At 58.2% G+C, this 25,989-nt stretch overlaps 1 protein-coding gene across 1 annotated transcript in view; it reads left to right on the top strand.

Moving 5' to 3' along the window:
- SPTBN5 (spectrin beta, non-erythrocytic 5) overlaps window positions 1-25,989 on the top strand; it is a 49,833-nt gene that overhangs the window by 18,435 nt on the left and 5,409 nt on the right. Inside the window, exons 15-56 of the mRNA XM_070468543.1 lie at window positions 223-353; window positions 600-839; window positions 1,130-1,405; window positions 2,447-2,687; window positions 2,839-2,978; window positions 3,158-3,257; window positions 3,998-4,168; window positions 4,662-4,826; window positions 5,281-5,495; window positions 5,879-6,062; window positions 6,284-6,484; window positions 7,007-7,123; window positions 8,207-8,364; window positions 8,757-8,892; window positions 9,111-9,256; window positions 9,981-10,095; window positions 10,196-10,306; window positions 10,498-10,677; window positions 11,884-12,087; window positions 12,263-12,412; window positions 12,624-12,728; window positions 13,145-13,312; window positions 13,813-13,962; window positions 14,107-14,298; window positions 14,495-14,590; window positions 15,979-16,094; window positions 16,179-16,293; window positions 17,046-17,159; window positions 17,356-17,477; window positions 17,720-17,882; window positions 18,124-18,312; window positions 18,579-18,656; window positions 18,924-19,096; window positions 21,465-21,555; window positions 21,693-21,839; window positions 22,445-22,582; window positions 22,655-22,917; window positions 23,082-23,268; window positions 23,491-23,703; window positions 24,173-24,369; window positions 24,469-24,673; window positions 24,910-25,104. Coding sequence (XP_070324644.1) covers window positions 223-353; window positions 600-839; window positions 1,130-1,405; window positions 2,447-2,687; window positions 2,839-2,978; window positions 3,158-3,257; window positions 3,998-4,168; window positions 4,662-4,826; window positions 5,281-5,495; window positions 5,879-6,062; window positions 6,284-6,484; window positions 7,007-7,123; window positions 8,207-8,364; window positions 8,757-8,892; window positions 9,111-9,256; window positions 9,981-10,095; window positions 10,196-10,306; window positions 10,498-10,677; window positions 11,884-12,087; window positions 12,263-12,412; window positions 12,624-12,728; window positions 13,145-13,312; window positions 13,813-13,962; window positions 14,107-14,298; window positions 14,495-14,590; window positions 15,979-16,094; window positions 16,179-16,293; window positions 17,046-17,159; window positions 17,356-17,477; window positions 17,720-17,882; window positions 18,124-18,312; window positions 18,579-18,656; window positions 18,924-19,096; window positions 21,465-21,555; window positions 21,693-21,839; window positions 22,445-22,582; window positions 22,655-22,917; window positions 23,082-23,268; window positions 23,491-23,703; window positions 24,173-24,369; window positions 24,469-24,673; window positions 24,910-25,104 — 6,798 coding nt within the window. The remainder of the gene's footprint in view (window positions 1-222; window positions 354-599; window positions 840-1,129; window positions 1,406-2,446; window positions 2,688-2,838; window positions 2,979-3,157; window positions 3,258-3,997; window positions 4,169-4,661; window positions 4,827-5,280; window positions 5,496-5,878; window positions 6,063-6,283; window positions 6,485-7,006; window positions 7,124-8,206; window positions 8,365-8,756; window positions 8,893-9,110; window positions 9,257-9,980; window positions 10,096-10,195; window positions 10,307-10,497; window positions 10,678-11,883; window positions 12,088-12,262; window positions 12,413-12,623; window positions 12,729-13,144; window positions 13,313-13,812; window positions 13,963-14,106; window positions 14,299-14,494; window positions 14,591-15,978; window positions 16,095-16,178; window positions 16,294-17,045; window positions 17,160-17,355; window positions 17,478-17,719; window positions 17,883-18,123; window positions 18,313-18,578; window positions 18,657-18,923; window positions 19,097-21,464; window positions 21,556-21,692; window positions 21,840-22,444; window positions 22,583-22,654; window positions 22,918-23,081; window positions 23,269-23,490; window positions 23,704-24,172; window positions 24,370-24,468; window positions 24,674-24,909; window positions 25,105-25,989) is intronic.

Below are 25,989 nucleotides of genomic sequence, written 5' to 3'. Positions count from 1 at the left end.
CTGCAAATAGTGACACTTTTACTTCTTCCTTCCCAATTTGGATGTCTGGTCTTGAATTTTTAAAGGGCCCTCCCAGCCCTGTAAGGACACAGACCCCTGTCCTTCCAGAGGGATGCAGCTCAAACATCTCTGTAGCAGTGCATATCTGAGGTCATTCCTAGTATTAAGGGGACTGTAGGAAGACAAAAGGCCCCCTCCAGGCCTGGAATCTCCTTTCCCCAGAACTTTCTCACTGCCCTGGCTGTGGGAAGAGGACTCTGGACTGAGGTTAACAGCTCCGCTGAGCAGCTGAAGCAGAGGTGTCCTGGAAATTCCCCCCAAATCCAGCTACAGCAGGAGGAACTGAGCCAGAGGTGAGAATGAAGAGGGAGTGCTGCTGAGAGGACAAGGTTGGCTAATGCCCAGGCCTGAGTACTTGCTTACCTGACTCCTGAGATGCCAGGAAGAAAGACTAGAGGCATCAGGGATGGAAAGAGAGGGTATGGGGATGGCTGGCCAGCCAGCTCTTGTCACACAAGCCTTGGCCAAGGCCCCAGGATGGATGGAGAGGTGTCCCTGTGACATGACATCCCTGAGACAACCCTGTTCCCTCGGCCCAGGTGGGAGCAGCTGGAGACCCTGAAGAAAGAGAAGGAAACGCAGCTGGCATGCACAACGCATGTGTGCAGTTTTCTGCAGGAGTGTGGATCCACACAGGTCCAGCTGCAAAACCTGATACTCCAGCTGGAAACCCTGGAGCTGGGGAACTCAGAGGATGGCCACCATGTTCTGCGAGTGGGCCAGCAGAAGATGCTGGTGCTGGAGAAAGACATTCACCGCCTGCAAAGTGCGGCTAGCAAGTATGACCGGGATTCAGCCCAGCAATGCCCTGAGCAGGGCTCTGGAATGGGGAGGAGGACAGAAACTGAGGTGGGAGGATGGGTGGGGTATGCCATTGGAAGGGCAGGTCACAGATTGGGAAACGGTGTGAGAACATGCTCATGGTGAACCAGAGAGCCACCCATGCTCGCTGCCCCTCTATTGAGGGTGAGAGGGCAGTTCAGAGTTGCCACCACTTGCCCTAGGGAACATATGCCTGGGCCCAGGGCCAGGGACAGAGCACTGACTGGGCGGTGGGTCCTGTCCACAGGGTTGAGGAGATGGGCCCCGCAGAGAGCCCGTCCCTGCAGGGACAGGTGGAGACGCTGCAGGGGCTGCTGGAGCAAGTGCGGGAGCAAGTGGCCCTGCGGGCCCAGGCCCAGGCCCACCGGAGCTTCCTGCAGGAGAGCCAGCGGCTGCTGCTGTGGGCAGACAGTATCCAGGCCAAGCTCCACAGCGAGGAGGAGGCGGTGGATGTGGCCTCAGCCCAGCGGCTCCTGGGGAAGCACCGAGACCTGCTGGAGGAGATCCACCTGCAGCAGGAGAGGTCAGGATGAGAGGGCAGGTGGGGCACGCGTTAGGCTGGCCCTGGCCTGTGGGGACGGGGCACCAGGAAGGGACAGATGGGGAGCAGCGTGTCAGCAGGGGTGTGGCCCAGGCTGGTGTCCATCCTGGCACCTGAGGCAGGTTTACAAAGACGCAGGTGAAACCAAAGACTGGTCAGACATCTTGCATATATGCTGGGGAGGGACCCCAGGCAGAGTCTGAGCCTCCTGGAATGTTCTGTCCTGTCCAGGCCTGGCCACACCCCATGCAGGGGAGCCTGGTGGACTGCTATCAGGGTGGCTGAGCCACCTAACCTATTCTGGGTAATACAGACCCCACAGGCCCCTGGAGCAAAAATAAAAATGGCTCAGCCTCTTGCCCCCCCACCCCCAGGACTAAGACAACACCCTCCTCAGTATGGCGATGCCTCCCCTCGTCCTGCAGGGGTGGGTGCAGTCTACAGCCTGTGCCACATATGAAGGAGCCTAACAGGTGGCCCAGTGAACCCTGAAATCCAGCCCATCCCCTGCTAACTAGATTCTACCACCCACTTGAGGGCTGCACCAGCTCAGAGAAGTGGAGCCTTTTCCTCACTCACACAAAGGCGTTACCTGTTCTCAAACTGTAAGCCTGGGGGGCACACCCGGCAGAGGGGTGGCTGCCTTTCCTAAAGCTTCACCCAGGCTTGCGGTGATCCCACAGTCAGGTATGTAGGCGGTCTGAATGATTTTTTCTGGGTGCACTGCCCAGCCATCCACTGGCCTGGGCATCGCCATCAACATGGCCAGCTGGAGCAAGGTGTGACATGCAGGGAGCACAGGAACTAGTGAGTCCCAAGTCCTGCGCTGGGCTTGTTACGTTTGCTGTCTCACCAGTGGCCCAGGGCATAGCTATCCCACAGGATGAGTGGATCCCTGGGGCTTACCCACCTCAGACCCCTGCCAGTTATCTCACCTCAGAGCTCCCAGATGAATGGACCGTGGAGGCCAGACAGTAAGAAGGTTGGCCCAGGGTTTGACCCTCTGCCTGTCGTCCTGGACAGGCTGCAGCAGCTGGAGACAAAGGGCCAGCCCATGGCAGCCTCGGGCTCCCCAGACTTCCGAGAGGTGGCTAGTGCCCTGAGGCTCCTGGGCCACCAAGGCCAGGAGTTGAAGGCCGCCTGGGAGCAAAGACAGCAGCAACTGCAGGAGGGGCTGGAATTGCAGAAGTTTGTTCGAGATGTGGATGGTTTCACTGCCTCCTGTGCCAACCATGAGGCCTTCCTACGGCTGGACAGCCTCCAGGTACAGAGCTGGGGGTGTGCAACTGGGATGCGCCTTCCCCAGGAAGTAGGAGCCTGAAGCCAGGCTGGGCGCGGGGCCCCTGGGTTGGCAGTGGGTGAGATGGTGCTGACCACTCCCCTCTTCTCAGCCTGACCCGTCTCTGTGTCTCCAGGAGGGCGTGGTAGAGACCCAAAGCCTGCTGCAGCAGCACCAGGAGCGTGGGTGGCTGCTGGATGCCCTTGGCTCTAGAGCAGAGGATCTACGGGTGCGTGGCGAGAAGCTGGCTCAGAGCCGACACCCCGCTGCATACAAGTGAGCCTGGGCCTGTCTGGGCAGGGCCTACACAGCCCATTACCCTGAGGCTGGGAGAGTGCCCGGGGAGCGGGGGGACAGCGGGGTGAACCCTGGGCTGTGGTGGGTCCAACCTTTGTGGTGGGCCTCAGGCAGAGTGGAGCCTCCACATAACTTCCCCAATTGCATCTGCCCTCCAGGGTCAGAGAGCAGCTTCAGAGCATCCAGGCATGGTGGACCAGGGTCCAGGGGAGGAGTGAGCAGAGAAGGAGGCAGCTGCTAGCCTCCCTCCAGCTCCAGGTGAGGGGCTGCCCCCTGCCCTCCGCCACAGTGCATTCCCGGAAGGAATGCTCCGAGTCTGCTGCTGAGCTATAGCTGTGTGATGGGCGGGGCGCTGCACAGTTTACAAAGCACTTTCCTGACCCTCCCAGCACCTCTTGTGACCCTCCCAGCACCTCTTGTGAGATAGGTATTATGACTCTGATTTTTCCAGTTGAGGAAAACCAAGGCTCAGGCCACTCTGCTCAGAGACAGGGCTGGACCCAAAGCCTAGGCCCCTCCCTTGGCCAGCTGCTCCCCAGCCCCAGCATTTTCAGCCATGCTCCAGGCTCTTGCATGGGCCCTGGTCTCCAGCGGCAGAGCTTGACTCTGTTGGATGTCTGCTCTGCCCACGATGGGGGCTCAAAGCCGGGCTAGTCCACAGGCCTCCTGGACGCAGAGGGCCATCCATGATCTGATGCACTGAATCAGGGGGCACCTGGCCAGACACCCCTCTTCTCTGGGCACTGGGCGCTGTGAGGCCAGACCCTGATTCTCCAGGCTTCTTTCTGCTGCTTTCCCTGAAACAATTTTCTCCCCATCTCTCTTTCCTTGTTCCCACTTGGGAGCAGTAACCCCTGCCCCGCACCCCTTCTGCACCCTAGGATTGGCTCCACATCCTGCTCTTCCCCTTGGGGCACCCTCAGACCCCTCTTCCATGAGGTCCTCATACCAGCCTCACCCCGCTCTGTAATAACCACCCTCCCCCGGTTCCCGGGCAGGAATGGAAGCAGGACGTGGTGGAGGTGCTGCTGTGGATGGAGGAGAAGGGGCGGATGTTGGTGGACGAGCCATCCCGAGAGCCCAGCAACATCCTGAGGAAACTAAGGCGGCACGAGGCAGCCACGCGTGAACTGGCGGCCACCCAGGGGCACGTGGAGGGCCTGCAGCAGGTGAGGGACGCTGGGCCCAGGGTGCGGGTTCTGCTCGGCTTCATGTTTCCACTACACAGCACATTCTCATGGAGCACAGTCACTGCAGGAAGAATGGATCTCAATCTCCAGGGCATTAGCATCCCTAGCTTCCTCCTTCATTCAGCAGGCAACCTCGGTCTTAGCATGCAAATCAGTCCAGAGAGCTTTTCTCATCCCTTCCCCTCAAGTCTAAGAGGCAGCCCCAGAGCCTGCTGCCTCCACCTGGACACAGTCCTCCCACCAGCTGTCCAGTGCCTGCTCACCCCACACTATTTCCAGGCATCAGAGGACAGCCCTCCCTCCAGTGCCCACAGATCTGGGGCCATGCGAACAGCTAGAGGAGTCCTTGCAGCCTGTGGAGTGCAGCTTGCAACCAGTCACTCCCACTGCTGCCCCCTGGACCCAGCCCACCACAGCCACTCCCAGCACCAGCAGCTCAACCAGACGCCCCAGGCCTTTGTGTCCACTGCAGGTCGGGAGAGAGCTGCTGAACAGCAGGCCCCATGCCCAGGAGGACGTGCAGGCCAGGCTTCAGGGCCTAAGTAGCAAGTGGGAAGAGTTGAGACGCAAGATGGCAGAGCGTGGGAAGCAGCTCCAGCAGGCTCGGCAGCAGGACCAGCTCCTGCGGCTGCTACAGGTGGGTCCAAGAGAGAGGAAGACCCAGGAGGGAGTCCGAGGCTGGGCTGAGTAGACAGGAGAGGAAGTGGGGAGAGGAGGAGTCGGGGCGCTCTGCTGACTCTGGCGTGGCCCTGGAAAGTCCTGCAGCCTTTGGAGGCCTCTAGCCTGTGGTCCATTGACCCCGGCTACCCACCATTGGCCGATCCAGGACTGCTCCCTGTGTGCCTGTGCGTGCTCAACACGACTTGAGTCTCCCTGGCGGCAGAAGTGAGAGAGGATGGGGGCACTCCTGAGGTTCTGGGAGAAGGATTGGGTACCGTGGGTTGGAGGTGGACAGTGGTGAGGACAGGGGTCCCCAAATGGTCCTTGGTGAATCTGGCATGCTGCTAGCCCTGCAGCCTTAGCATCCAAGAAAGGCCACTTGCCAGTCTGCACACGGGCAGCCTAAGACAGCACCCTGTATCCCTTCCCAGGAAGCCAAGGAGAAGATGGAGCAGCTAGAGGGGACCCTGCAGAAGGCAGAAATGGGGCAGGACCTGGGCTCCAGCCGGGGGCTGCAGAAACAGCACCGCCAGCTGGAGGCCGAGAGCCAGGCGCTGGCCAGCAGGATGGCTACCCTTGTCCCCAAGGCCCATCAGGTGGTCAGTTCCCAGGCCATTGTGGAGGAGACCGAAAAATACCTCCAGAGGTACTCAGCTGCTTGTCCCACCTCCACCCCACTGTGTGTAACTGCCACCATATGAACCTGAGGGCGTTTCAGCCAGTGGCCCAGCAGGGCAGCACCTCAAGGCCCTGAGGCTGTCCGTGCCTCCTTCCTTTATGGGTGGAGTCACTTCTGAGGTAGGAGAGTCAGAGACCCCAGCCAGGCATCCAAAGCACCCCCCAGTCTGAAGCCAGGGAGGTCATCTGGGTGGGAGTTTGGGCCCTGGGCCTTTCCAGCTGCCTCCCCGTCTTCAGATGATGTTCCCTGGTCCCTGCCTCTTCCTTTGTGGGCCCCTGACTGGGATGAGGAAAGCGCTGAGCACTGGACCTCGCCTGTTCCCAGCCTTTCTGTCTCCTCTGTCCACCCAGGTTCAAGGCCCTGCAGGGACATCTGGCCACCCGGCGATGGCAGCTGCAGGCCTCGGTTGAGCTGTACCACTTCCACCACCTGAGCGACGCGGAGCTCACATGGGTGGCAGAGCACATGCCTGCGCCCAGCCCCAGCTCTGCTAAGTACCCAGATGGTGCCCACCGCCTTCTCCACAAGCACGAGGTAATGGTCCCTGTTTCCTCCCAGGATCCCTGACAGCCTTTCCCAGAGTCTAGATGCCCTCCTCCATGACTCAGGGAGTCCTGATTTCCAAGTCTCTGCCCCCAGCCCTTCTCTGCCTGCAAGTCATCCTGGGCCCTGGAGCCACATCCACGGCTCTGTTCTGGGCCCCCTGTGGCTAAGGAGTGCCCTGAGGCGGCAGCCCTTCCACTGTTCTGTGGCAGGAGCTCCGGGCAGAGGTGGGAGCCCGCCAGGGACAAGTGCAACGGGTGCTGGGTTCCGGGCGACACCTCGCAGCCTCTGGGCACCCCCAAGCCCAGCACATCGTGGAGCGGTGCCAGGAGCTGGAAGGTCGCTGGGCGGATCTGGAGCAGGCATGTGAGGCCCAGGCCCGGCACCTGCAGCAGGCTGCTGCCCTCCAGCAGGTATGAAGCAGAGGCCACAGGGTCAGGTTACTGCTGCTGCTAAGTCACTTCAGTTGTGTCCAACTCTGTGCGACCCCATAGACGGCAGCCCACCAGGCTCCCCCATCCCTGGGATTCTCCAGGCAAGAACACTGGAGTGGGTTGCCATTTCCTTCTCTAATGCATGAAAGTGAAAAGTGAAAGTGAAGTCGCTCAGTTGTGTCCGACTCCTAGCGACCTCATGGACTGCAGCCTACCAGGCTCCTCCATCTGTGGGATTTTCCAGGCAAGAGTACTGGAGTGGGTTGCCATTGCCTTCTCCACACAGGGTCAGGGGAAGTAGATAAAGTTGGGCAGCCTCTTCGGGTGAGGTCTGTGGGACCTGGAGCTCTCAGGGAGCTGGGTCAGTGGTGAGAACTCAGGGCCTAGAGCTGCCTGGTCTCCATGGGAACAGAAGCCTTTCTTCTGCCTGTGTGATGTCCCCAAGGGGTGATGGAGGGTCCATCTGGAAATGTCAAGGTGAGATGAGTCCATTCTTGCCAGTGTTTCCTGGACACATCAGAGCTGGAGGACTGGGTGGAGGAGAAGTGGCCACTGGTGAGCAGCCAGGACTATGGTGGGGATGAGACAGCCACCGTCAGGCTCATTAAGAAGCACCAGGTAGTGTGTGCTGAGCTTCCCCGCTGTGGTCTGGACTGGGGTGATGACAGGCCATGAGGAAGGGGTCTATCACACACCCAAAGGGCACATCCTGCTTCTCAGAGGCAGAGCCCTGCTCTTTCTTCCTGAAGACTGTCCAGCCCCTCCCCCACCACCACCACTCCCCCCGCCCAAACCCTGCAGTGGCCCCTGTTCACCCCTAGTTGTCCCCCCTTTTCAGACACCACCCCTTTGAAGAGCCCACCCCCTTCTTGCATCTCCATAGTGGTTCACACTCCTCTGGCCTCAGGATTTCTCTGCCTTCTCTTCTAGCTTCTTTTCCTCTCCCTGGCACTTTCCTGCTCTCTTGGGGGTCACCTGTTCCAGCCATCCCCACATCTTCCACAGGCTTCTCCTTCCCACACTTTGAATATCACCCTTTGAGTTAACCATCCCTGAAACCCACCCATCAGCATCCCCAATTAAAGTAAGAGAGGCCTGGAACACCCTCATCCTTCCTGGAATCTGACTCTCAGAACCGCATGTGAGCTCTGAATCCCGAACAATCCTGGTTTCTGTTACCACTGAAGTGTCCACCTGTCTGGGCTTTTTGTCTACCTATCCCTAGTGGTCAGTGTTTGAGGGTCCTGTGACTGAGGGCTTTAGGGGGGCCACTCCTAAGGGGTGTGCCCATAACCAAAGCCTCATGGAGCTTTCATGTCCTGGGCATCCTGGGCCGCTCACTTGACTCCATCTGTTTTCATACTGGGAGACTGGGACCCAGTACCGGCCTCCCGTGGCCTCTCTTCCTTGGCCCAGAGGACCCAGCGTTCACTGTCCTGCTAAATAGTGAGCCCTCTGCGGGCACAGACTGCATTTTCACTTTCTTGGAGCAATTAAGAACTCCCATCACTATTGGGTAGATGAGTGATCGGTGTGTGAGTAAGCGGATGGGTCAGGGTGGGTGGATGGGTGAGTGTGTGGGTGGATAGGTGAGTGGAAGGAGGAACAGGATGGGTGTGTGATCAATGGGTTGTATGGTCAGGAGGGTGGGTAGATGGACAGATGGATAAATCACCCAGCCTGAGCCTTGTGTACTGGCAGGCCCTGCAACAGGAGCTGGCTCGTTATTGGAGCTCCATGGAGGAGGTTGGCCGGAGAGCTCAAACCCTCGCTGGCCCGGAGGCCCCTGCACAGCTGGGTGTGGTGCAGAAGAGGCTCCGGGAGCGGCTGCAGGCCCTGCAGGAGCTGGCGGCCACACGGTGAGGGGCGCTGTACCTCTCCCAAGGCTTAGGCAACCTGGCCACGGTTGTTTCCATACCTTAACTCTGATTGGAAGGAGCCCGTGACCCCAGGTCCACAGAGCTGACAGATGGCTCCTTGCTGTGTATTGCTCCCTTCCTTTCATAAATTCTTCAGTGAGTGCCTGCTGGGCAGGAACTTGGGCTGCCAGCTCCCCATTTCTTCCCCCTACCTACACCCTCACCTGCTCTACTCTGGCCTTCTTATGTTTACTTCTCCCCGAATCCCCAGCCTCAAGCTTAGGCAGGAAACATGAATAACCTCCTCCTTCAGGCCACCCACTTTGGCTGGGTCCGCTGTCCTCAGAGGTGTGGGCAACTAACTTCGGGGGAACCATGGGCTATCCCCACAGGGACCGGGAGCTGGAGGGGGCCCTGAAGCTGCACGAGTTCACGAGGGAGGCTGAGAACCTGCAGGGCTGGCTGGCTAGCCAGAAGCAAGTGGCTGGAGGAGGAGAGAGTCTTGGGGAGGACTATGAGGACGTCCTGGTGAGAAGAGGCTGGGGGCAGGGGCCGGCTGGGCTGTGTGTAGAAGGGGGCCCTGGGTTACGAGCCTGGCTGAGGACAGGCCTTCTGAGTAGTGGGGGCAGGAGCTGCAGCCATCCAAGCCCCCATCGCCCAGATGTCAGTGAGGGGCCTCGCTCCCCGGGCTGCTTGCTGTCTTGCCAGCTGAGGCCACCCTATCACCTCTTCCCCTCTCTCCTCAGCACCTCTGCACCAAGTTTGTCAAGTTTCAGCACAAAGTAGAGATGGGTGGCCAGCGGGTGGCAACCTGCCGGCAGCTGGCAGAGAACCTGCTGGAACGAGGGCACAGAGCAGCCCCCAGGGCCCATCAGATGCAGCGGGATCTGCAGTGAGTGCCAGGCGGACCCAGGACATGGGCTTGGGGAAGGGTGCTGGACAGGCAGGTCCCGGGAGACTTAGAGAGGCCTCATGTGCCCAAGGCCACACTTGCTCTGTCTGCCCTGGTGGGGAGGCACTGCTTTCACGGATGCCAAGCCTGCCTGGGGGGCTGTGCCACAGGTGACTGTGGGCTGTGAAGGGAAGCGAGGAAGGGTGTGCTGGTCAGAGAGCCCTGCCCAGACCCCCAGGGGCACTTTTCCAAACCTCTGGCTCTTGGACTTGGAGGGCCTGTGGGAAGACTGCCTGGCTCCCCACAGGCTGGTTTGAATCCTCCTCCAACCTGTGAGATTTGAGGCGGGGTCGTCCCAGGTCATAACCCCTAGCCCGACCCAGCCCTAGGAGCTCAGGGAGAGTTTGCTGAGTACATCAGGAGTGCAAAAGAGAAATTACAATCTGATTGACTTATTGAGACTTGAAGGCACAAGATGTAAGGAGTGTCAAAGAGCTCAGAAATTAGTAAAGTGTTGAGTGTGACAACAGCCGAGGACTGAATTCAAAGCAAAGGTAGAAATCGAGGTTCCTGGGCCGTGACCAGACAGGAGGGAGGGTTTGGAAGGGGTGTTGTGGGCCAGTCCTGGATAAAGTGCAGAGAGGAGGAGGGCTAACCAGCCTGGCGAGAGGTGAAATGAGGCGCTAAATCAATGGCTGATCTGCTACCCATCTCCCATGAGCAGGGCTGCCTGGTCGGAGCTGTGGGAGCTGACCCAGGCCCGAGGCCGCCTGCTCCGAGATGCCGAGACCACCCTCAAGGTTCACCGAGACATGTTGGAAGCCCTCACCCAGGTCCAGGTGTGAGCCGGGGATGGGGGGAGGTTTCTTTCTAGAAGTGGATCCTGACTCAGCATCCCACCCCCCATTCCTGTACCCCTCGGCTGTCTCCTTTCCTCAGGAGAAAACCACCAGCCTCCCCTGTGACGTGGCCCAGGACCTGCATGGGCTGGAGGCCCAGCTGAGGAGACACGAGGGGCTGGAACGTGAACTCATGGGCACTGAGCAGCAGGTGAGCCCAGGTCTGGTGCCTCTCCCCCTCGGGGCCCCTCAGGCCTGCACGTCTGCTCTGCAGCTTTCCCCCACTCTCAGAGCTGCCAGTCGGGCCCACTGTGCATCAAAGGCAGGGCCCCAGGGGGGACAGGGCAGGCCCTTCAGCCTCTAGGACACGACCCTTCCCTCTTATCCCCACCCTGCCCCCAGCTGCAGGAGCTGCTAGAGACGGGAAGCGAGGTGCAGAGGCTGGGGCCCAGGCCACAGGCCCGTGTGGTACAGCAGAGGCAGCAGGCCCTGGTGCAGGCCTGGGAGACCCTGAAGCTGCGAGCAGAGCAGCGCCGGGCCCAGCTGGAGCGGGCATGGCTCCTGGCCCGCTTCCACGTGGCGGTGAGGGTTCTTCCTTCCCCAGGGCTCTGTGTGTGTGTATGCGTGTGTGATGCTGTGAGTGTGCTTGTATTAATGAGGCCCTCCAGCTCTGGAGGCAAAACAGGTGTGAACAAGAGAAGGAAGCACCCTGGGCACATGCTGTGGTCCGCCTCAGCCTGTCAGAGGGCTCAGTACGGGGGTGCAACAGTTGACGCCTTAGTTTTGGGTTGATACCACCTCACGTGTGACAGTGCAGTCAGGACACAGCGTGCCAACCAGAGCTCAGGAGGAAAAACAGTCCAGGAAAGCCCATAACTAGAGACCCAAATGTCCTAGACAGTGACCTCTGGATCAGCCAGCGTCTCTTGTAACATCTGTGTTGTGCTCTCTGCTAGGAGCTGTGGGTGGGGAGAGGCAGTGATACAGAGCCTATGTAAGATGGAATCACTGCCTTCAGGGAGCTTGTCTAGCTGGGAGACGAGCCTTGGGAGTCAGATTGACAGAGGGCCCTGACCTTGGGCTGTCCCAGTACCTGCTAGACTGGGAGACTCAAACTGTAACACAACAAAAAGGCTTGAGTTTAGAGACCCACCTCTGCCACTTTCTAGCAGCGTGGGCTCGAGCAAGGCACTGACCCCAGCTTGTTACCCCTGTGTGTGAGTGCCTGGAGGTTACAATCTCCTGCATGCTTGTTGTGCCATTTACCCTGCTTCGTCTGTGTACTGAGCTGTCAGGACTAGGATCTAAGGCCCCTCCGGGTCTAACTTGTGTTTGTACACAAATCAACAGAAGACCGTTTATAAATACGAAACCAGAGATTCAGAGGACAAGGCAGGCAGTGAGATGTCAGGGGACAGGGGAGTCTCCACAAGGGAAAGAAGGCCTTGGCCCTTGATGAACATGGAAGCTTGGAAGGGATGGAAGAAAGGAAAAGAACTTCTAAGCAAGAAGGGCAGCGAAAACCCAGGGTGGAGAGAAGTGCCAGGCAGGGCAGGGGGAGGCTGGCTTGGCCCTTGTGCAAGTTTAGTGACCTGGGAGCATTGGGTTGGATGACAGCGGAGGATCCAGGTGACCACAGGCCTCACGAGCCTCATCTGAGGTCTGACCCGGGACAGCTCGGGCTGCTCCAGTGCGTGCGTGAGTGGATCCAGGCGGGCTGTGGTTGTGTCTCAGAGCCCAGTTCTCTGCCGCCCAGCCCAGCTCTCCCTCCATCTCCCTGGGATCCAGGTGCGGGACTACACCTCCTGGGCGGCCAGCGTGTGGCAGGAGCTGCAAGTGGAGGCAAGCTCCCAGGAGCACGGGAGTGGCCCACTGGAGCTCAGCACCCACCAACAACTTCGGGCCGTGCTGGAGGCCCGGGAGGAGCTGTACCAGCAGGCTGCCCAGCTGGGCCAGCAGGCGCTTCTGGCTGCAGGGACATGCATCAAGGAGGTAGGCCCCCTTTCCCGGTGCCACCCCCAGCCTCCTGAACCGAGCCTGCATCTCATCCCTGTGCCCTACCCCACTGTGCCACACCAGTTGCTCCTCAGAGGCTTCCCCTGGGGACCCACGTCTGTCCCATGCAGGCAGCTCTCTGGAGCGCAGGCTCCCGTGTGCCCATCCTCAGGTCCGGGACGGGCTGCAAGACCTGCGGGACAAGCGGGAGCGGGTGTTCCAGGCCTGGGAGCAGAAGCAGGAGAGGCTCCAGGCCGTGGGCCGGGAGCAGCTCTTCCTCAGGAAGTGTGGCCGCCTGGACGAGATCCTCAAGGCCCGGGAGGCAGGTGCCCTCACCCCGGAGCCTCCCTAGTTCTCCCTCTTCACTCCTTTCCCCAGCTCACTCTCTTGCTTCCTGGGACCCTGGCTCTTGCCCTGATGTGGAGCTCAGAGGCTGTGCCCTGCCTCAGCCCAGATGGCTAGAAATGGGGGCAGGGGCTGACTGTCTGAACCATCCCTGGTAGCCTCTCTGACTTCTCCATGGACTGAAGCAGGTCCTCCTGAAAACTGGTGCCCTGGGGAGCTCGGTTGAAGAGATGGAGCAGTTGATCCACAAGCATGAGACCTTCCAGAAGGTGCTGGCTGCACAGGAGGAGAAGGTAATGAATTCAGGGAGTCAGAGGTGGGATGGGGCAGTCTGGGAATTTGGAGAGTTCCAAGTGGGGGATGTGGGGGGGCTTGTTGTGTACCCATAGTAACGCTGATGTACGGGGGTGGCCTGGGGGCTAGGAGCCCCTGGTCAGAGCTGACTGAGCAGAGTGGGATGTGTGGTTCAGGAGCAGGGCCTGGGACAGGGTGGACCACACTGTGGGCACCAGGGCCCATGTGGCTCCATATAACATGGTCACAGGGGAGCCAAGGGGGGCGGTCTGGTGAAAGCCAGGGCTGGTTCTGGCTTGCTGGGAGGACCAGCCAGCCCTAGGCCATGCAGTGCGAGAGCGGGTCTTCCCTGTGAGCCAGCCTCTGAGTGGAAGAGCAGCAGGCTTTGCTCCCTGACCCCTGACCCTGCCCTCAGGAGGCAGCTCTGTGTGAGCAAGTGAAGATGCTCGGGGGCCCCAGGGCACAGGACCTGCTCTGCACAGTGCTGGAGCGCCGCGCTCGGGTGAAGGAACTGGTGGAGAGTCGGCAACACGCCTTGCACACCTCCCTGCTGATAGCTGCCTTCATCAGGGCCGCCACCCAGGTCAGAGACCACCCCAGCCCAGCCCCATCCACTTGGGCCACATCTCCCAGTTCCAGATGATGTCCACCTTTGCAGATTGTTCAGGCCTCGCCACAGCCCTGTGATGAGGACACTGAAGTTTGGAGAGTTAAATGGCTTTCTGAGAGGCCATGCTGGAGCCCATACATTTGATTCAAAGACCCTCTGTGTGGAGACCCAACTGCTTCCTAAGCTCTCACAGACCCAGGGCAAAGAGAGGCACTGCGAGGGAACAGAGCGATCCAGGGTCCTGGGGCCAGCGAGCCTCACCTCCAAAATGAGGTCCCACCCAAGGTCCCTACCCAGCCCCTTCCTGTGGCTGGGGACCAGCTGGGCCCAGACTGCTGGATCTTATTTACCAGGCACTGCCCAGCCCTCCCCTCAGGCCAGCAGTGCACTGCCTGGGCACAGCTGAGGGCAGGCATGTGGGACATCTCTGTGGACCATCAGCATTGTGAGACTCACGTCCTCACCCCCACCAGGCCGAGAACTGGATCCAGGAGCAACTCCAGCAGCTGAAGGTGCCAGTCCCTCCTGGGGACCTGAAAGCTAAGTTGAGACACCTGCAGAAACACCAGGCCTTCGCGGCCGAGGTCCAGGCCCGGGAGGAGATCATAACCTCTGTTGTCAAGGTAACAGTCAGTCCCTCAGCCCCCTCCCTGCCCCACAGTGAGGACTCCAGGATGGCCAAGGGGAAAGGTCTGAGGCAGGGGGAGCCTGTGATGGAGAAAAAGCAGGAGGAAGAGTGACGATCAGCATCTCCCCTCTCTCCCCAGGAGGGTGAGGCTCTCCTAGGACAGAGCCACCCTCTGGTGGGAGAGGTCTCCCAGAGGCTGCGGGAGCTGCAGGAGCACTGGGAGAAGTTGAGGCAGGCAGTGGCTCTCCGGGGCAAGGACCTGGAGGACAAGCGGAACATCCTGGAGTTCCTGCAGAGAGTGGACGCTGCAGAGGCCTGGATGGAGGAGATGGTGAGACCCTGCTGGGCAGGGACAGAGCTGGCAGTGGGGCAGTGGCGCTGGCAGGTGGAGGAGGGGGGCCCCGGCAGGAAGTTCCCCAAGTCACCACCTGCCCCAGCACTGCCCCTAGCAGCTGGGTGCCTGGGGGCTAGGTGCTCCCAGGGCTGGGTGCCCAGAGTACAGCCTTCCCAACCCATGGCCCCAACAGGAGGTGATGGTGAATGTCAGCGACCTGGGCCGGGACCTTGAGCACTGCCAGCAGCTCCACAGGCAGCTCCGCAAGCTCCGAGGAGTCTGGGCTGGGGTAAGGTGCCCTGCATCAGGAAATAGTGACCAAGTGTGGGCTCTGGAGCCAGAGGCGGGCCCTCGTGTCAGCTCTGTGTTTACGACCTGCGCTTGCTTAGGCGGGCTCCCTCACCTTGCCAAGTCTTAGTTTCTTCATCTTTGAAGTGGGGATACTGCTTCCCTCATAGGTAAGAGAGCACATATGAATGGTGGTGGTTACAGGAGTCTATACATATGATAAAACTGCCTAGAGTGATACTTTTCCACACATACACAGATGTGTGCAAGTAAAAACTGCTGAACTCTGAATAAAATCTGTAGTGTAGTGAACAGTTATACCAGTCAATGCCCTGGTTTTCATATTGTACTGTAGTTACATAAGCTCTTACCATCGGGGGAAGCCGGGGGAAGGGTACATGGGCCTTCATTATACACTGGTGCAAATTCCTGTGCACCGATGATTATTTCCAAAAAAAAACTTTTTAATGAATGCATGTATGGTTGGATGTAATGGCTAATCAATAAACTGCAGTGGCTCAGAACCATCATTCAACATTTCCTCACCAACCCCCTCATACACACCACCAAAATCAATTTCTCTTAGGTGATATAGAAATTAGCCAAGTGTATTCATAATCACGTATTAAGAGCCCAGACTTGCTAACCTCACCCCCTGAATGAAGTGTATGACTTTGTAAAAGGCTTTAGTGCTTCAATCTAAAAGCCTTTACTAGTAGGATTTCACAGCCACTGCTATTCCAGATGCTTTAGTAGAAAGAGTGCTAGATAGACTTCAGGAGCTGGGCTTGAGTCCTGGCTCTGCCATAAATTCACCATATTAGTCTCTGAGCTCTGCTTTGGCTTCTGTGAGAGAATACCCCTTCCCTTCTTACCTCACATGAGACACCTCTTGGGAAGCGCTTTGGAAATGTAGACCAACGCAAGGTGCTTTTCCTGGGGCAAGACACCTGCGGCCCTCCCACTCTCGAGGATCCTCTCCCCTTGTGGCCATGAGCTCCACACAGTAGCATTCTCAGCCCGGTGACTCCCAGGGACAGGGACACCCTAACCTAAGGAGGCTGGTGCTCTCGGTTTCATTCAGGCCCTTACTTGGCTTTTCTTACCCTGAGAAGATGCATTTTCACTTTAAAAGCTTCTGTTCACCAATGCATGCCTGCCCTCCCACTCCTGCCTGGTCCCGGTGGGCTTCCCCTGGGCTCCCTGCCCCAAGAGTATCTCAGTGCACCTGGCATGGGATGGGATGACCACTCAGAGGAAGCAGCTACCACCAAACATGCCGTTCCTCAAGCTCTCTTGGGCCCAAGAAGACCCTCCAAGTAGAGACTGCAGCACAAAGAAGGGGCTCAGAGCTGGTGCCACCAATGCCCGCACCCCATGCCCCCACAGGACACAGTGAATGATGCCCGCATCAGGAGCATCATTGACTTCTCACCACAGCTCAATACCCAGGACACTGAGCAACTCAAGACCATCTGGCAGCGGCAACAGCAGCTCAACAACAGGCCAGTCCCAGAGCCAGAAGCAGTGGGGCTGGGAGAGGGGGCTGAGGGTCCACCCCAGACTCAGCCTCACACCCTCTCCCTCAGGTGGAACAGTTTCCATGGCAACCTGCTCAGATACCAGCAGCGGCTCGAAACAGCCCTGGAGATACACGGGTTGTCCCAAAAGCTTGATGACATCACTCAGCAGGTCAGGGAGAAGGTAAGCAGTGGAGGAGCTGACGCAGCCAGGGAACAGTGCCTCCCACCCCTGGCCCACCTCTCCTCTTCAGCTGGGTACTTGGAGGCAGGTCACACCAGGGGGCCATCAGTGGATCTTCCAGGGGCTCTTAGAGTCAACTCTGGACCTAGAAGCCCCCATTTGCTTCCCGGAGGCTGGCCCTACATGCTTCCTCTCTCCCCCAGAAGCACTATGAGTCCAAAGGCCGGAGCAACGCCTCCTCCCCATGTGTCCTCTGTAGTCCCTGAGCAAAGCCAGAACCCGCGGGAGGTTTGCTGGGCTTTGTGTCACCTGACACATGGGAGACGCTGGCAGAGGCGGGAGAGTTGTACGCAGCCTGGGAAGCACCCTGTTAAGAAGGTGGTACCCTGTTCTGGGCGTGCAGAGAGCTCTGTTCTTACTGCCCGTCTGGTTCCTACACAGCCAGGCTGTTCCGTCTCGGTTCCCTGCAAAGGCATGAGGGTCTAGTGAGAGTGCGTGTGGAGGCTCCACATCATAGAGGTTCTTGCCGCTGGGGAACCTCCAGACCCAAGTGTCTTCTGGGAATCTTCCTCCTTCACAGCAGGAGGGACGTTTGGTCAGGGCCAGCGGCCTGCTCCAGCCCATGCAAGGCACTGAGAAGGGAATCAGGCTGGCCACTTGCTTTCCACACAGAAACCCTGTGGCCTGCGACCCCTCTGCCATGAGCGGGGAGCTGGAGCAAAGGCTGACAGTAATGCCCTCTTCCTCCCCAGGCTGCCCTGGTCCAGGCCCTGGACTGTGGGAAAGATCTGGACAATGTGCAGAGGCTGAAGCAGAAACACAAGGAGCTGGAGCAGGAAATGGGCCTCCTCCAGGCCCAGGTGGAGGTGTGCAGCTGGGGAGTTGGGGAGTGGGCCCAGGCCCAGGGTACAGCATTCAAAGGACCTTGGATATCCATGGGTGGGTGGTGGGGGGAGCTGTCAGGACCTCAAGAGACAGCCAGGTCCTGTCAGTTGCAGGCTGGGCTCCCCTGAGCGCCCCCTGCCTCCTGGTCCCAGCCCCTGACCCTGGCTTCCCACACAGCCACTAGAACGTGAAGCAGGTCGAGTCTGCCAGAGAAGCCCTGAGGAGGCCCACGGCCTTGGCCACCAGCAGCAGGAGATGATGGACAGCTGGCGGCAGCTCCAGAGAAGTATCCAGAAGTGGTACAAGCCCCGGGTCTCTTTCCCTCACCACTCTCTCTGAGCCAGCCCCTGCAACGTCTCAATCCCCAGCCTTCCCCTAAGAGTCTTTCTCTGTCGTTAATAACGATCGGTATCACCAGCCTATTAATTCCCAACCCCTGGGCCTTTCTTTGGCTGAAGGGATTCTGGAAGAGAAGGCAGTGGTAGGCACAGGGGCAAAAAGATGGGAGGCTCTGTGACTAGCTGATGAATCCTTTGGGCAGGAAGGAGTCGCTGGATGCCTTGCATGAAGCTCAGGAGCTGCAGGCAGTGCTGCGGGAACTGCTGGTCTGGGCCCAGAGGCTGCGAGCTCAGCTGGACTCCTGGAGAAGCCCCAGCAGCCTTGCAGAGGTCCAGCGCATGTTGGAGGAACACCAGGAACTCAGAGTGAGCAGCCCAGACCTTGGGGCCTTTCCCAGATCTCATCTCCTCTCTGGCCTCCTCCCCCTTATTGTGACCACAATTTTGTCCTGGGTTCTTTCTGTGTCAGCTGCCTCTGCCTTTCCCCTTGTCCATCCTGCCCCCTCAGTTGTCTTCCCCACCTCTCCTTCCCCTTGACCCTCTTCTCTCCCACTCAGGGAGCCTCAGCCTCTGAGGCTCCTGGGATCTGAGCCCAGTCCTCTTACAGGCTGAGCTGGACTCCCGAACAGACAGCATCAGCCTGGCCCGAAGCACTGGGCAGCAACTGCTTGCTGCAGGGCACCCATCCACCCTCAACATCCGCCAGGCCCTGGCTGGTTTTAATCAGGAGCTGAGCAGCCTGGAAGGGGCCTGGCATGAGCACCAGCTCCACCTGCAGCAGGCCCTGGAACTACAGGTAGGCAGCCTCCATCTCACCCCCACCACTGGTGCCTGTGCTAAACCCACTGCCCCTGTTCAAAGCCAAAGCTAGAGAGGCTGCTGTGCCAGGGGCCTCCCCACCACCCAGCACTCATCTCACCCACTGCAAACCTTGCCTGCTGTGACCCTTTCTGCGGGGCCAGGCCCCGGTCCTGGATTCCCACTGGGCCACCAACAGAGTCACTCTTCCTGCCGTGACTGGACCCTCTGCTCACTTTCTCCTGCCTTTTCCTTTCTCGACAGCGGGTTCTGAGCTCCGTGGAGCAGATGGAGAGTTGGCTCTGCAGCCTGGAAGCCTGCCCAGCCAGTGAGGGTCTGGGGGTAGGTGCCCAGCAGGAGTGAGGGAGGGTTTGCAGGAGCAGCATTAGGGATCAAACCAGCCAGTGTTGCCTGAGATTTCCAGTCCAAGGGCAGCTCCCAGCCCTCAAGCCCTGGAAATTCTAACACTTGACCCCTATCCCTCATACCTTTCCTGGTTGAGAATCTAAAGTCAGATATAGCCTGGAGGGATTGGGGGGATGTGTTTGATAGGAAAGCAGGTAGCTGGGGACTGGGAGGGGCAGACCTGTGGACAGTATTGCCTCCCAGGACTCTTTGGCCAATGTGGAGACCCTGCTGTGGAAGCACAGGGTGCGTGAGCAGGACCTGGAGGCTCAGGCGGAGAAGATGAGTGCGCTGGAAGCCACCACCCGCAGCCTGTTCCAGGGCGGACACCCCGAGGCCCAGGGTGCGCTGAGCCGGTGCCAGGCCATGCTCCTGAGGTACCTCTGGCTCAGGCTGAAGGGGCTGTGGTTGGTGGGCTGGCACAGGCATGAGGCTCTTCCCCTGCCCTTCTCCCCTTAGCCTGGGCTCCCCTAGCCTTTACCAGGGGCTGAATTCAGATGCCAGGGCCCCACTGTCCCGACCCTGCGGTGTGTCAGCCTGTTATGGAATCAGACAGCACACGGTCAGTCCACTGAGATAAAGGTGACTTTTACAAAGAAGTACATACTTGAGAAACTGAGAGAGAGACAACCTCATGAAGAGGCCAGACACTGCTGGGTTTCTGTGCAGCCCACTCACGGTGGGTCTTGGGGCCCATTCCTTACTAGTCCCCTGTCTACAGTGAGGGGATAACAATACCTGCCTCTCAGGGTTGTGGTCAGGATGGGGAAGGGACCCTTGATGTCCTGGCACAGTGCCTGGCACACAGGCAGGTTGGCAGATTTCTTATGCCCGTTTAACCGAGGCCACTTGGCTATGAGTCTCCAATCTCTGCTTGTTTTCCTCATAAGAGCCTTTATGGTTCAGCAGCCTGTCCAGCCCCTCAGACTTTAGACCAAGGCATATTTGGAAAAAGCTGGATCCCAGATCAGTGGGGGCCTCCATCCTTCCCAAAGAGCCCACTAGGGCCCACAGTGTTGTGGCTCCTGGGCTGGCGCCCTCTTCTCCTCTCCCCTGCACATGGACCTCACCTGGGTACCCAAGGTCTTTGACTGACAGATGGAAAATATTGGTTTGCTGGTCTCTATCAACACTCCCTCCCCCTAGTCCCCTTGGATGGTTCCCAGCAGGCCCAGCTGCACACCCCGGGGCAGTGCCACCCAAACCCCTCCCTTTAAGTCTTCTGGCATCCTCTATGGGGCTGTTTTCATTCCACCAAGACTTTCTGCATCTCTCCTATTCCCCTTACACCTTTTGGCAACCCCAGCAGGAAGAGACAAGGGTTCACATTCACACCAGCGTGGGGACTCTGCTGGTGGGAGGTGTGTATGGGTCCTGGTAGGGTGACTGGGGGTATTAGAACTTCTTTTCCTATCTCTTTAATAGATCTCATTCCTAATTGCTATTTTTGTTCATATGGTAATAGACTTACTATATTGGTCTAGAGGTATACACATATATAAATCAGTATGTATATGTGTGTGTATGTATATATATCTATACACACACACATACACATGCACCCATACAAATGCATACCAAAAAATTCTTACTAATAGCAGTATATGATCAAAAAGTGGTTTAGACACTCGAATTAGTTTGCGAGGCTGCCATAACAAGATACCACAGACTAGTGGCCTAAACAGCAGAAATTTAATTATATTTCCAGAGGCCAGAAATCCAAGATTAAGATACTGGCAGCACTGGTTTCTCCTGAGGCCTTCCTTGTCATCACACACTCTGCGCATGTCTGTGTCCTAATCTCCTCTTATAAGGACACCAGTCATATTGGGGCCCACGCTAATGACCTTGTATAATTTAATTATTTCTTTAAAGGCCTTTCTTCAAAAACAGTCATATTCTGAGGTACTGAGGTACTTCACCATAAAAGTCTGGAGGACACGATTCAGCTCATAACAGGCACTAATAAGGGGAAACAGAGTGTATCTCTAAAGTTTAAAGGAAACCCCAGATTCAGGGTAAATTGATACACAAGAAAGGCTGTCCTGGTATGGAAGCAACCTGAATGTCCATCAACAGATGAATGAATCGATAAGATGTGGTACATATATACAGCAGAATATTACTCTGCCATAAAAATGAATGAAGCTGGTCATATTACTCGGCCATAAAAAGTAATAAAACTGGATGAACCTAGAGTCAGAGTGAAGTAAGTCAGAAAGAGAAAAACAAATATCGTGTATTAATGCATACTTATGAACCTATTTGCAGGTCAGGAATAGAGACACAGACATAGAGAATAGCCTTGTGGACACGGGGAGGGAAGGGGAGGCTGGGACAAATTGAGAGAGTAGTGTTGACACATACATACACTACCATGTGTAAAGCAGATAGCTAACGGGAAGCTTCCGTATAGCACAGGGAGCTCAGCTCGGTGCTCTGTGATGACCTAGCAGGGTGGGGCTGGGGAATGGGAAGGAGGCTCAAGAGGGAGGGGGTATATGCACACACATGTTGTATGTATGTGTACATACAGCATTCATGGACAGCAGAAACTAACACAACATTGTAAAGCTATTATCCTCCAATTTTAAAAAAGCAACTTTTAGAGAATGGGGAAAAGGGCTGTCCTGAACTGGAAGGGCACATTTGTGCGCGTGTGTGTGCGTGCATGCACATACACACGTGTAGCAGCTCCAGGTCCCAGCAAGCAGACCTGAGATCCCTGAGACCCTCGTTCTGCAGGAAAGAGGCACTCCTGGAGCGAGCCAGGACCCGTTGCCGCCAGCTGGAGGAGCTCAGGCAACTGCAGTCTTTCCTGCAGGACTCCTGTGAGGTGGGCCATGGTGGGGAGCAGCTGTGATGGGGGGAAGGGGTTGCCCCAGGGGAAAGCCACCCTTCTTCAGGGCAGCCCAGGGATTAGAGAGAAGGAAAGCCCTAAGCAGCAGAGTCTCGTCCTCCCCGTGTGCCCAGATGGCTGCCTGGCTGAGAGAGAAGAACCTGGTGGCCCTGGAAGAGAGCTGGTGGGACCCAGTGGAGCTGCAGTCCCAGTTGCGGCAACAACAGAATCTCCAGGCAGAACTGGACACCCGTGCACACCGCCAGCAGAGGCTGCAGATGGTGAGGCCCTGGTGCCGGGGACCGGCTACAGGTCAGAGAAGGAGCTGACCCCTGGCAGCTGGCCCCGAGTCACAGCTGGGGTGGCCAGCTTTTGAGTACATTGTATACAGATGCCATGCAAGGCACCAAAGGGTAGTGAGACACAGTGGCTTACCTGGGGCCCCCCTCTCCAAAAATATTGCCTTTTCAAGAATTTTAAGGGTAGTGTTTTGGCGTGATAGTTTTAAAAGTTCTTGGAAAGATGTCAGAGGACAGAGTCAGGGCACAGCCAGCAGTCCTGTGGGTATAGGAGTCAAAGCATAGCACCTTTTAAATTTACCCTCTTCCACCTACAAAGAGCATGCCCTGATCCCAGACTGCCTCCCTCTGATATAAAGTGCCCTACCAAGTATCTGAAATGTTTGATCCCATTTAAACAAAATACCCATGATTATCACCATTATATGGATAAGGAAAATGAGCTCAGAGAGGTTAAGGAATTTGCCTGAGATCACACAGCTAGCACGCAGACTCTGAAGCAGTGGGACTGGTGGCTAAAGGCAATCCCAGTGCCCTGAAACCAGCAGTCCTGAGTCCACGAGGCATGTTCTATGTTGTGGCTGTAGGAGGGGCAGAGGCTGCTGCAGGATGGCCACTCGGCCTCAGAGACCATCCAGGAGCGGCTACAGGAGCTGAGAAAGCTATGGGAAGAGCTGCAGGCCCAGTGCCAGAGGAGGGCAGCCAAGCTACAGGAGGCCCGTGAGGTGAGGCTGCATGGCAGAGCGGGCTGGGTACAGCTCTCGGCCTCTCCTCCTCACACTTTCATTCTGCCCCAGGCCCTGCATCTGCGACGGAGCGTGGAGGAACTGGAGAGCTGGCTGGAGCCTGTGGAGCTCAAGCTGAGAGTCCCCATCGGGGGCCCGGACCAGCCTGGGCTGGACGAGCTCCTGGGGGCTCAGGGGGAGCTGGAGGCAGCAGTGGACAGGCAGGTCGGGCGGGCACAGGCCCTGCTGGGCCAGGCCCAGGCCCAGGCCTGTGTCCAGGAAAGCCACTGCCTGGCCCGAGATGTGGAAGAGCAAGCCCAGCGGCTGCTTCAGAGGTAACCCCTGCCCCTCCTCCCTGTCCCCCAGCTCAGCTCCTCAGGGCCTGCCCAGCCCATGGCGAGGGACACAGAGCGGGTGAGCAGTGTGTGGGTCACAGTCTGGCCCCCGATCCTGACAACCGGGGTCCCGCCTGCTGTGGGCCCGCCCTCCACTGCTGCAGGTTCGAGAGCCTGCGGGTGCCCCTGCGGGAGCGCAGGACAGCCCTGGAGGCCCGGAGCCTGCTGCTGCAGTTCTTCAGGGACGCCGACGAGGAGATGGCCTGGGTGCAAGAGAAGCTGCTCCTGGTGGCCACCCAGGACTGTGGCCAGAGCCCGAGTGCCCTGCGGCGCCTGCAGGAGAAGCACCAGGTGTGGGCCTAGCGGGGGAGGCGGGGCTGTCCACAGTCGCCTCTGGTTCTGGGAGCTTCTGCCTCCAGGAGGTTCTGGGGGTCCTAGGATTCTTTGTTGGTCAGGAGGCAGGGTTCTGTCTGGGGGAATCTGTGGGGTCCCACTGGGCTTCAGACATGACTCCCAGGTCCCCCAAGGAGCACCCAGGAGCATGTCCCACGCCACCTTCCTCTGACTCCACAGAACCTGGAGAGTGAGATGAGCAGCCACGAGGCTCTAACCCGGGCGGTGGTGGGCACAGGGCGCAAGCTGGTGCAGGCTGGGCACTTTGCTGCCCGAGATGTGGCAGCCCGTGTGCAGCAGCTGGAGGACGCCATGGGCTGCCTGCGGGCAGAGGCTGCACAGAGGCGTCGGCGGCTACAGCAGGCTCAGGAGGCCCAGTCCTTCCTGACGGAGGTAAGGGGTGCTGCGCGGCACGAGAGGGTGGGCATGAGGAACCCAGAGTGTAGGCAGGCCTGGGACGTCACCTGCAGGTGGGGCTCTAGGCTCTCTGTGCATTTTCTGTCACCTCCACTACGTGGTCTCCAGACCCCGAGGTCTTCCTTCAGTATGTTTCCCAGAAAATGAGCCCACTGGCTTTGGTTTGGTTTGGTTTTGCTGTTTTGTCTAAGCCAGCGATTCTCAATCAAGGCTCTACATCTGCATCACCTGGAACTATTAAGCAGTGCTGACACTCAGCTCCATTCCAGACCAAACCAGAATCTTACGGGGTGAGAGAGAGGCAGAGCGAGTTGTTCAAGCTCTCTGGTGATTCTCACCAGCCAGGTTGGGAACCACTCACTGCTATAATTCTTGAGGCATGAACTCAAAGATGTGAGTCCTGGAGGGCACCGCCTAGGGAAAACTGTGCTCTTTGTCACCCTAGCTCCTGGAGGCAGAATCCTGGCTAGAAGAACGGGGCTGTGGCCTGGACATCAAGGATATGGGTCAGAGTGCCGAGGCCACACAGGCCTTCCTGCGGCAGCTGGAGGCCACCAGGAGGGACCTGGAAGGATTCACCACGCGCATTGAGAGGCTGCAGCAGACAGCAGCCCTCCTTGAGAGCGGGCAGAACCCAGAAAGGTGCGCTGGAGCCAGGCCCAGGAGGGAGGAGCAGGGAGGGGCCCCTCTAAAGAGGTGCAAGGCCTAAGAGCTCCAGGGGGGTTATCTTTCCTGCTGCAGCCCCAAGGTGCTTGCCCAGATGCTTGCAGTAAGGGACGCCCACTCAGGGCTGCTGCAGAGAGCAGAGGGCAGGGGGCAAGGCCTGAGGGAGCAGCTGCAGCTCCACCAGCTGGAGCGGGAAGCCCTGCTCCTGGATGCCTGGCTGGCCAACAAGGTGGCCACTGCTGAGTCCCAGGACTACGGGCAGGACCTAGAGGCTGTCAAGGTGAGTCACTCCTGAGTGAACCTGGAAGAGAGGAGATTGAGTGGCTCTCAAGGGCAGAGTGGGGTTGGGGGGCACATGGGAAGTGAGGGGTCTCTGGGCTCTGGGAGGACCCCCTGCAGTTCTAAGGGCAGGGCCAAGGGATATCAGAAGTGGCCAATACTGCCAAGTCCTTCGTCAGCTTTGAGGGTTGCTGGACACCACCTCCAGAATGACCTCCCTGGTCCTGTATCCTGCAGCTGCTGGAAGAGAAGTTCGATGCTTTCAGAAAGGATGTCCAGAGCCTGGGGAAGGCTAGGGTGCAGGCCCTGAGGGAGCGGGCAGACTCCCTGGAACGGGCAGCACCCAGGTGCTCTCCCCAGATTCAAGCACAGAGGAGTCGCATTGAGGCCTCTTGGGAGAGGTTGGATCAGGCGGTGAAAGCCCGCACACAGGTAGGTGCCCCTGGGCCCGGTAGGGGCAGACAAGGGGCAGGGACATCTGTGCCTTCTTCCTGGGCCAGGGCCAGGCAGCCACGCCAGGTGTGTGTGTGTACGTCTTTGTGGGGCGGGAGGTGGCTGCCTCTAACTCTGTGTGTGCACGCGTGCATGATGTGTGCATGCCTCTAACTCCTAGTGGCAAGCAGATCAAGTCTCAGTCTTCCACCTCCAGCCCTCTCTGAGTTTCTCCACTGATTTGGTTCTTCCTGGTATAGTTCACACTTCCAAGGAGAAATAGGGAGCCTGTCTGGCCAGGTCTTGACCCCCTCTAAGCTCCCTCAAGCGCAGACTTCAGGTTTATTAAGACACAGACTAACTGCGCAAGATTTTGCCACCACTTCCCTCTCCTCATCTAAACGTTCTGAGCGGATTTGGGTGCCAAGGAAATCTCAGTGCTCCTCCACGACCTTCACTCTCAGCCACAGCTGGTGATTTCTAGGGAGGCATCCCAGGTCCCCGAGGCCCTGACAGAGCCCACATCCTAGCGATGCTCTCACTCAGGGTCCTGGCTGGGCAGACTCCTAAGGCAACCCTCTTCATCTCAGCCAGATCCCCAAAACCACCCTCCTCCCCACCATGGACTCATTCCCACCTGATTCCTAGTCCCCTGTCCCCCCACCTGGCTCATGAACTGGGCACTGACGACCCTGTCCCCACAGAACGCCCCCAGGGCCCTACCCCATCATCAGTAACGTCATGCGCTCATTGATCAGGGGCCATTTTGGGACATTGTCTGTACCCGGTGTTAATGAATGCATCACCAAGCCCCATGGACCTCCATGTTTGGGGGCCACTTCTCTAGGGAGAGAGGACCCTGGTGAGAGCAGGCCCTCCCTCTCT

Source organism: Odocoileus virginianus, chromosome 6 (genome assembly GCF_023699985.2).
Source record: "Odocoileus virginianus isolate 20LAN1187 ecotype Illinois chromosome 6, Ovbor_1.2, whole genome shotgun sequence".
Lineage (NCBI taxonomy): Eukaryota > Metazoa > Chordata > Mammalia > Artiodactyla > Cervidae > Odocoileus > Odocoileus virginianus.
Note: the sequence above shows the minus strand (reverse complement) of the source record. Positions and strands in the feature narration are given on the sequence as shown.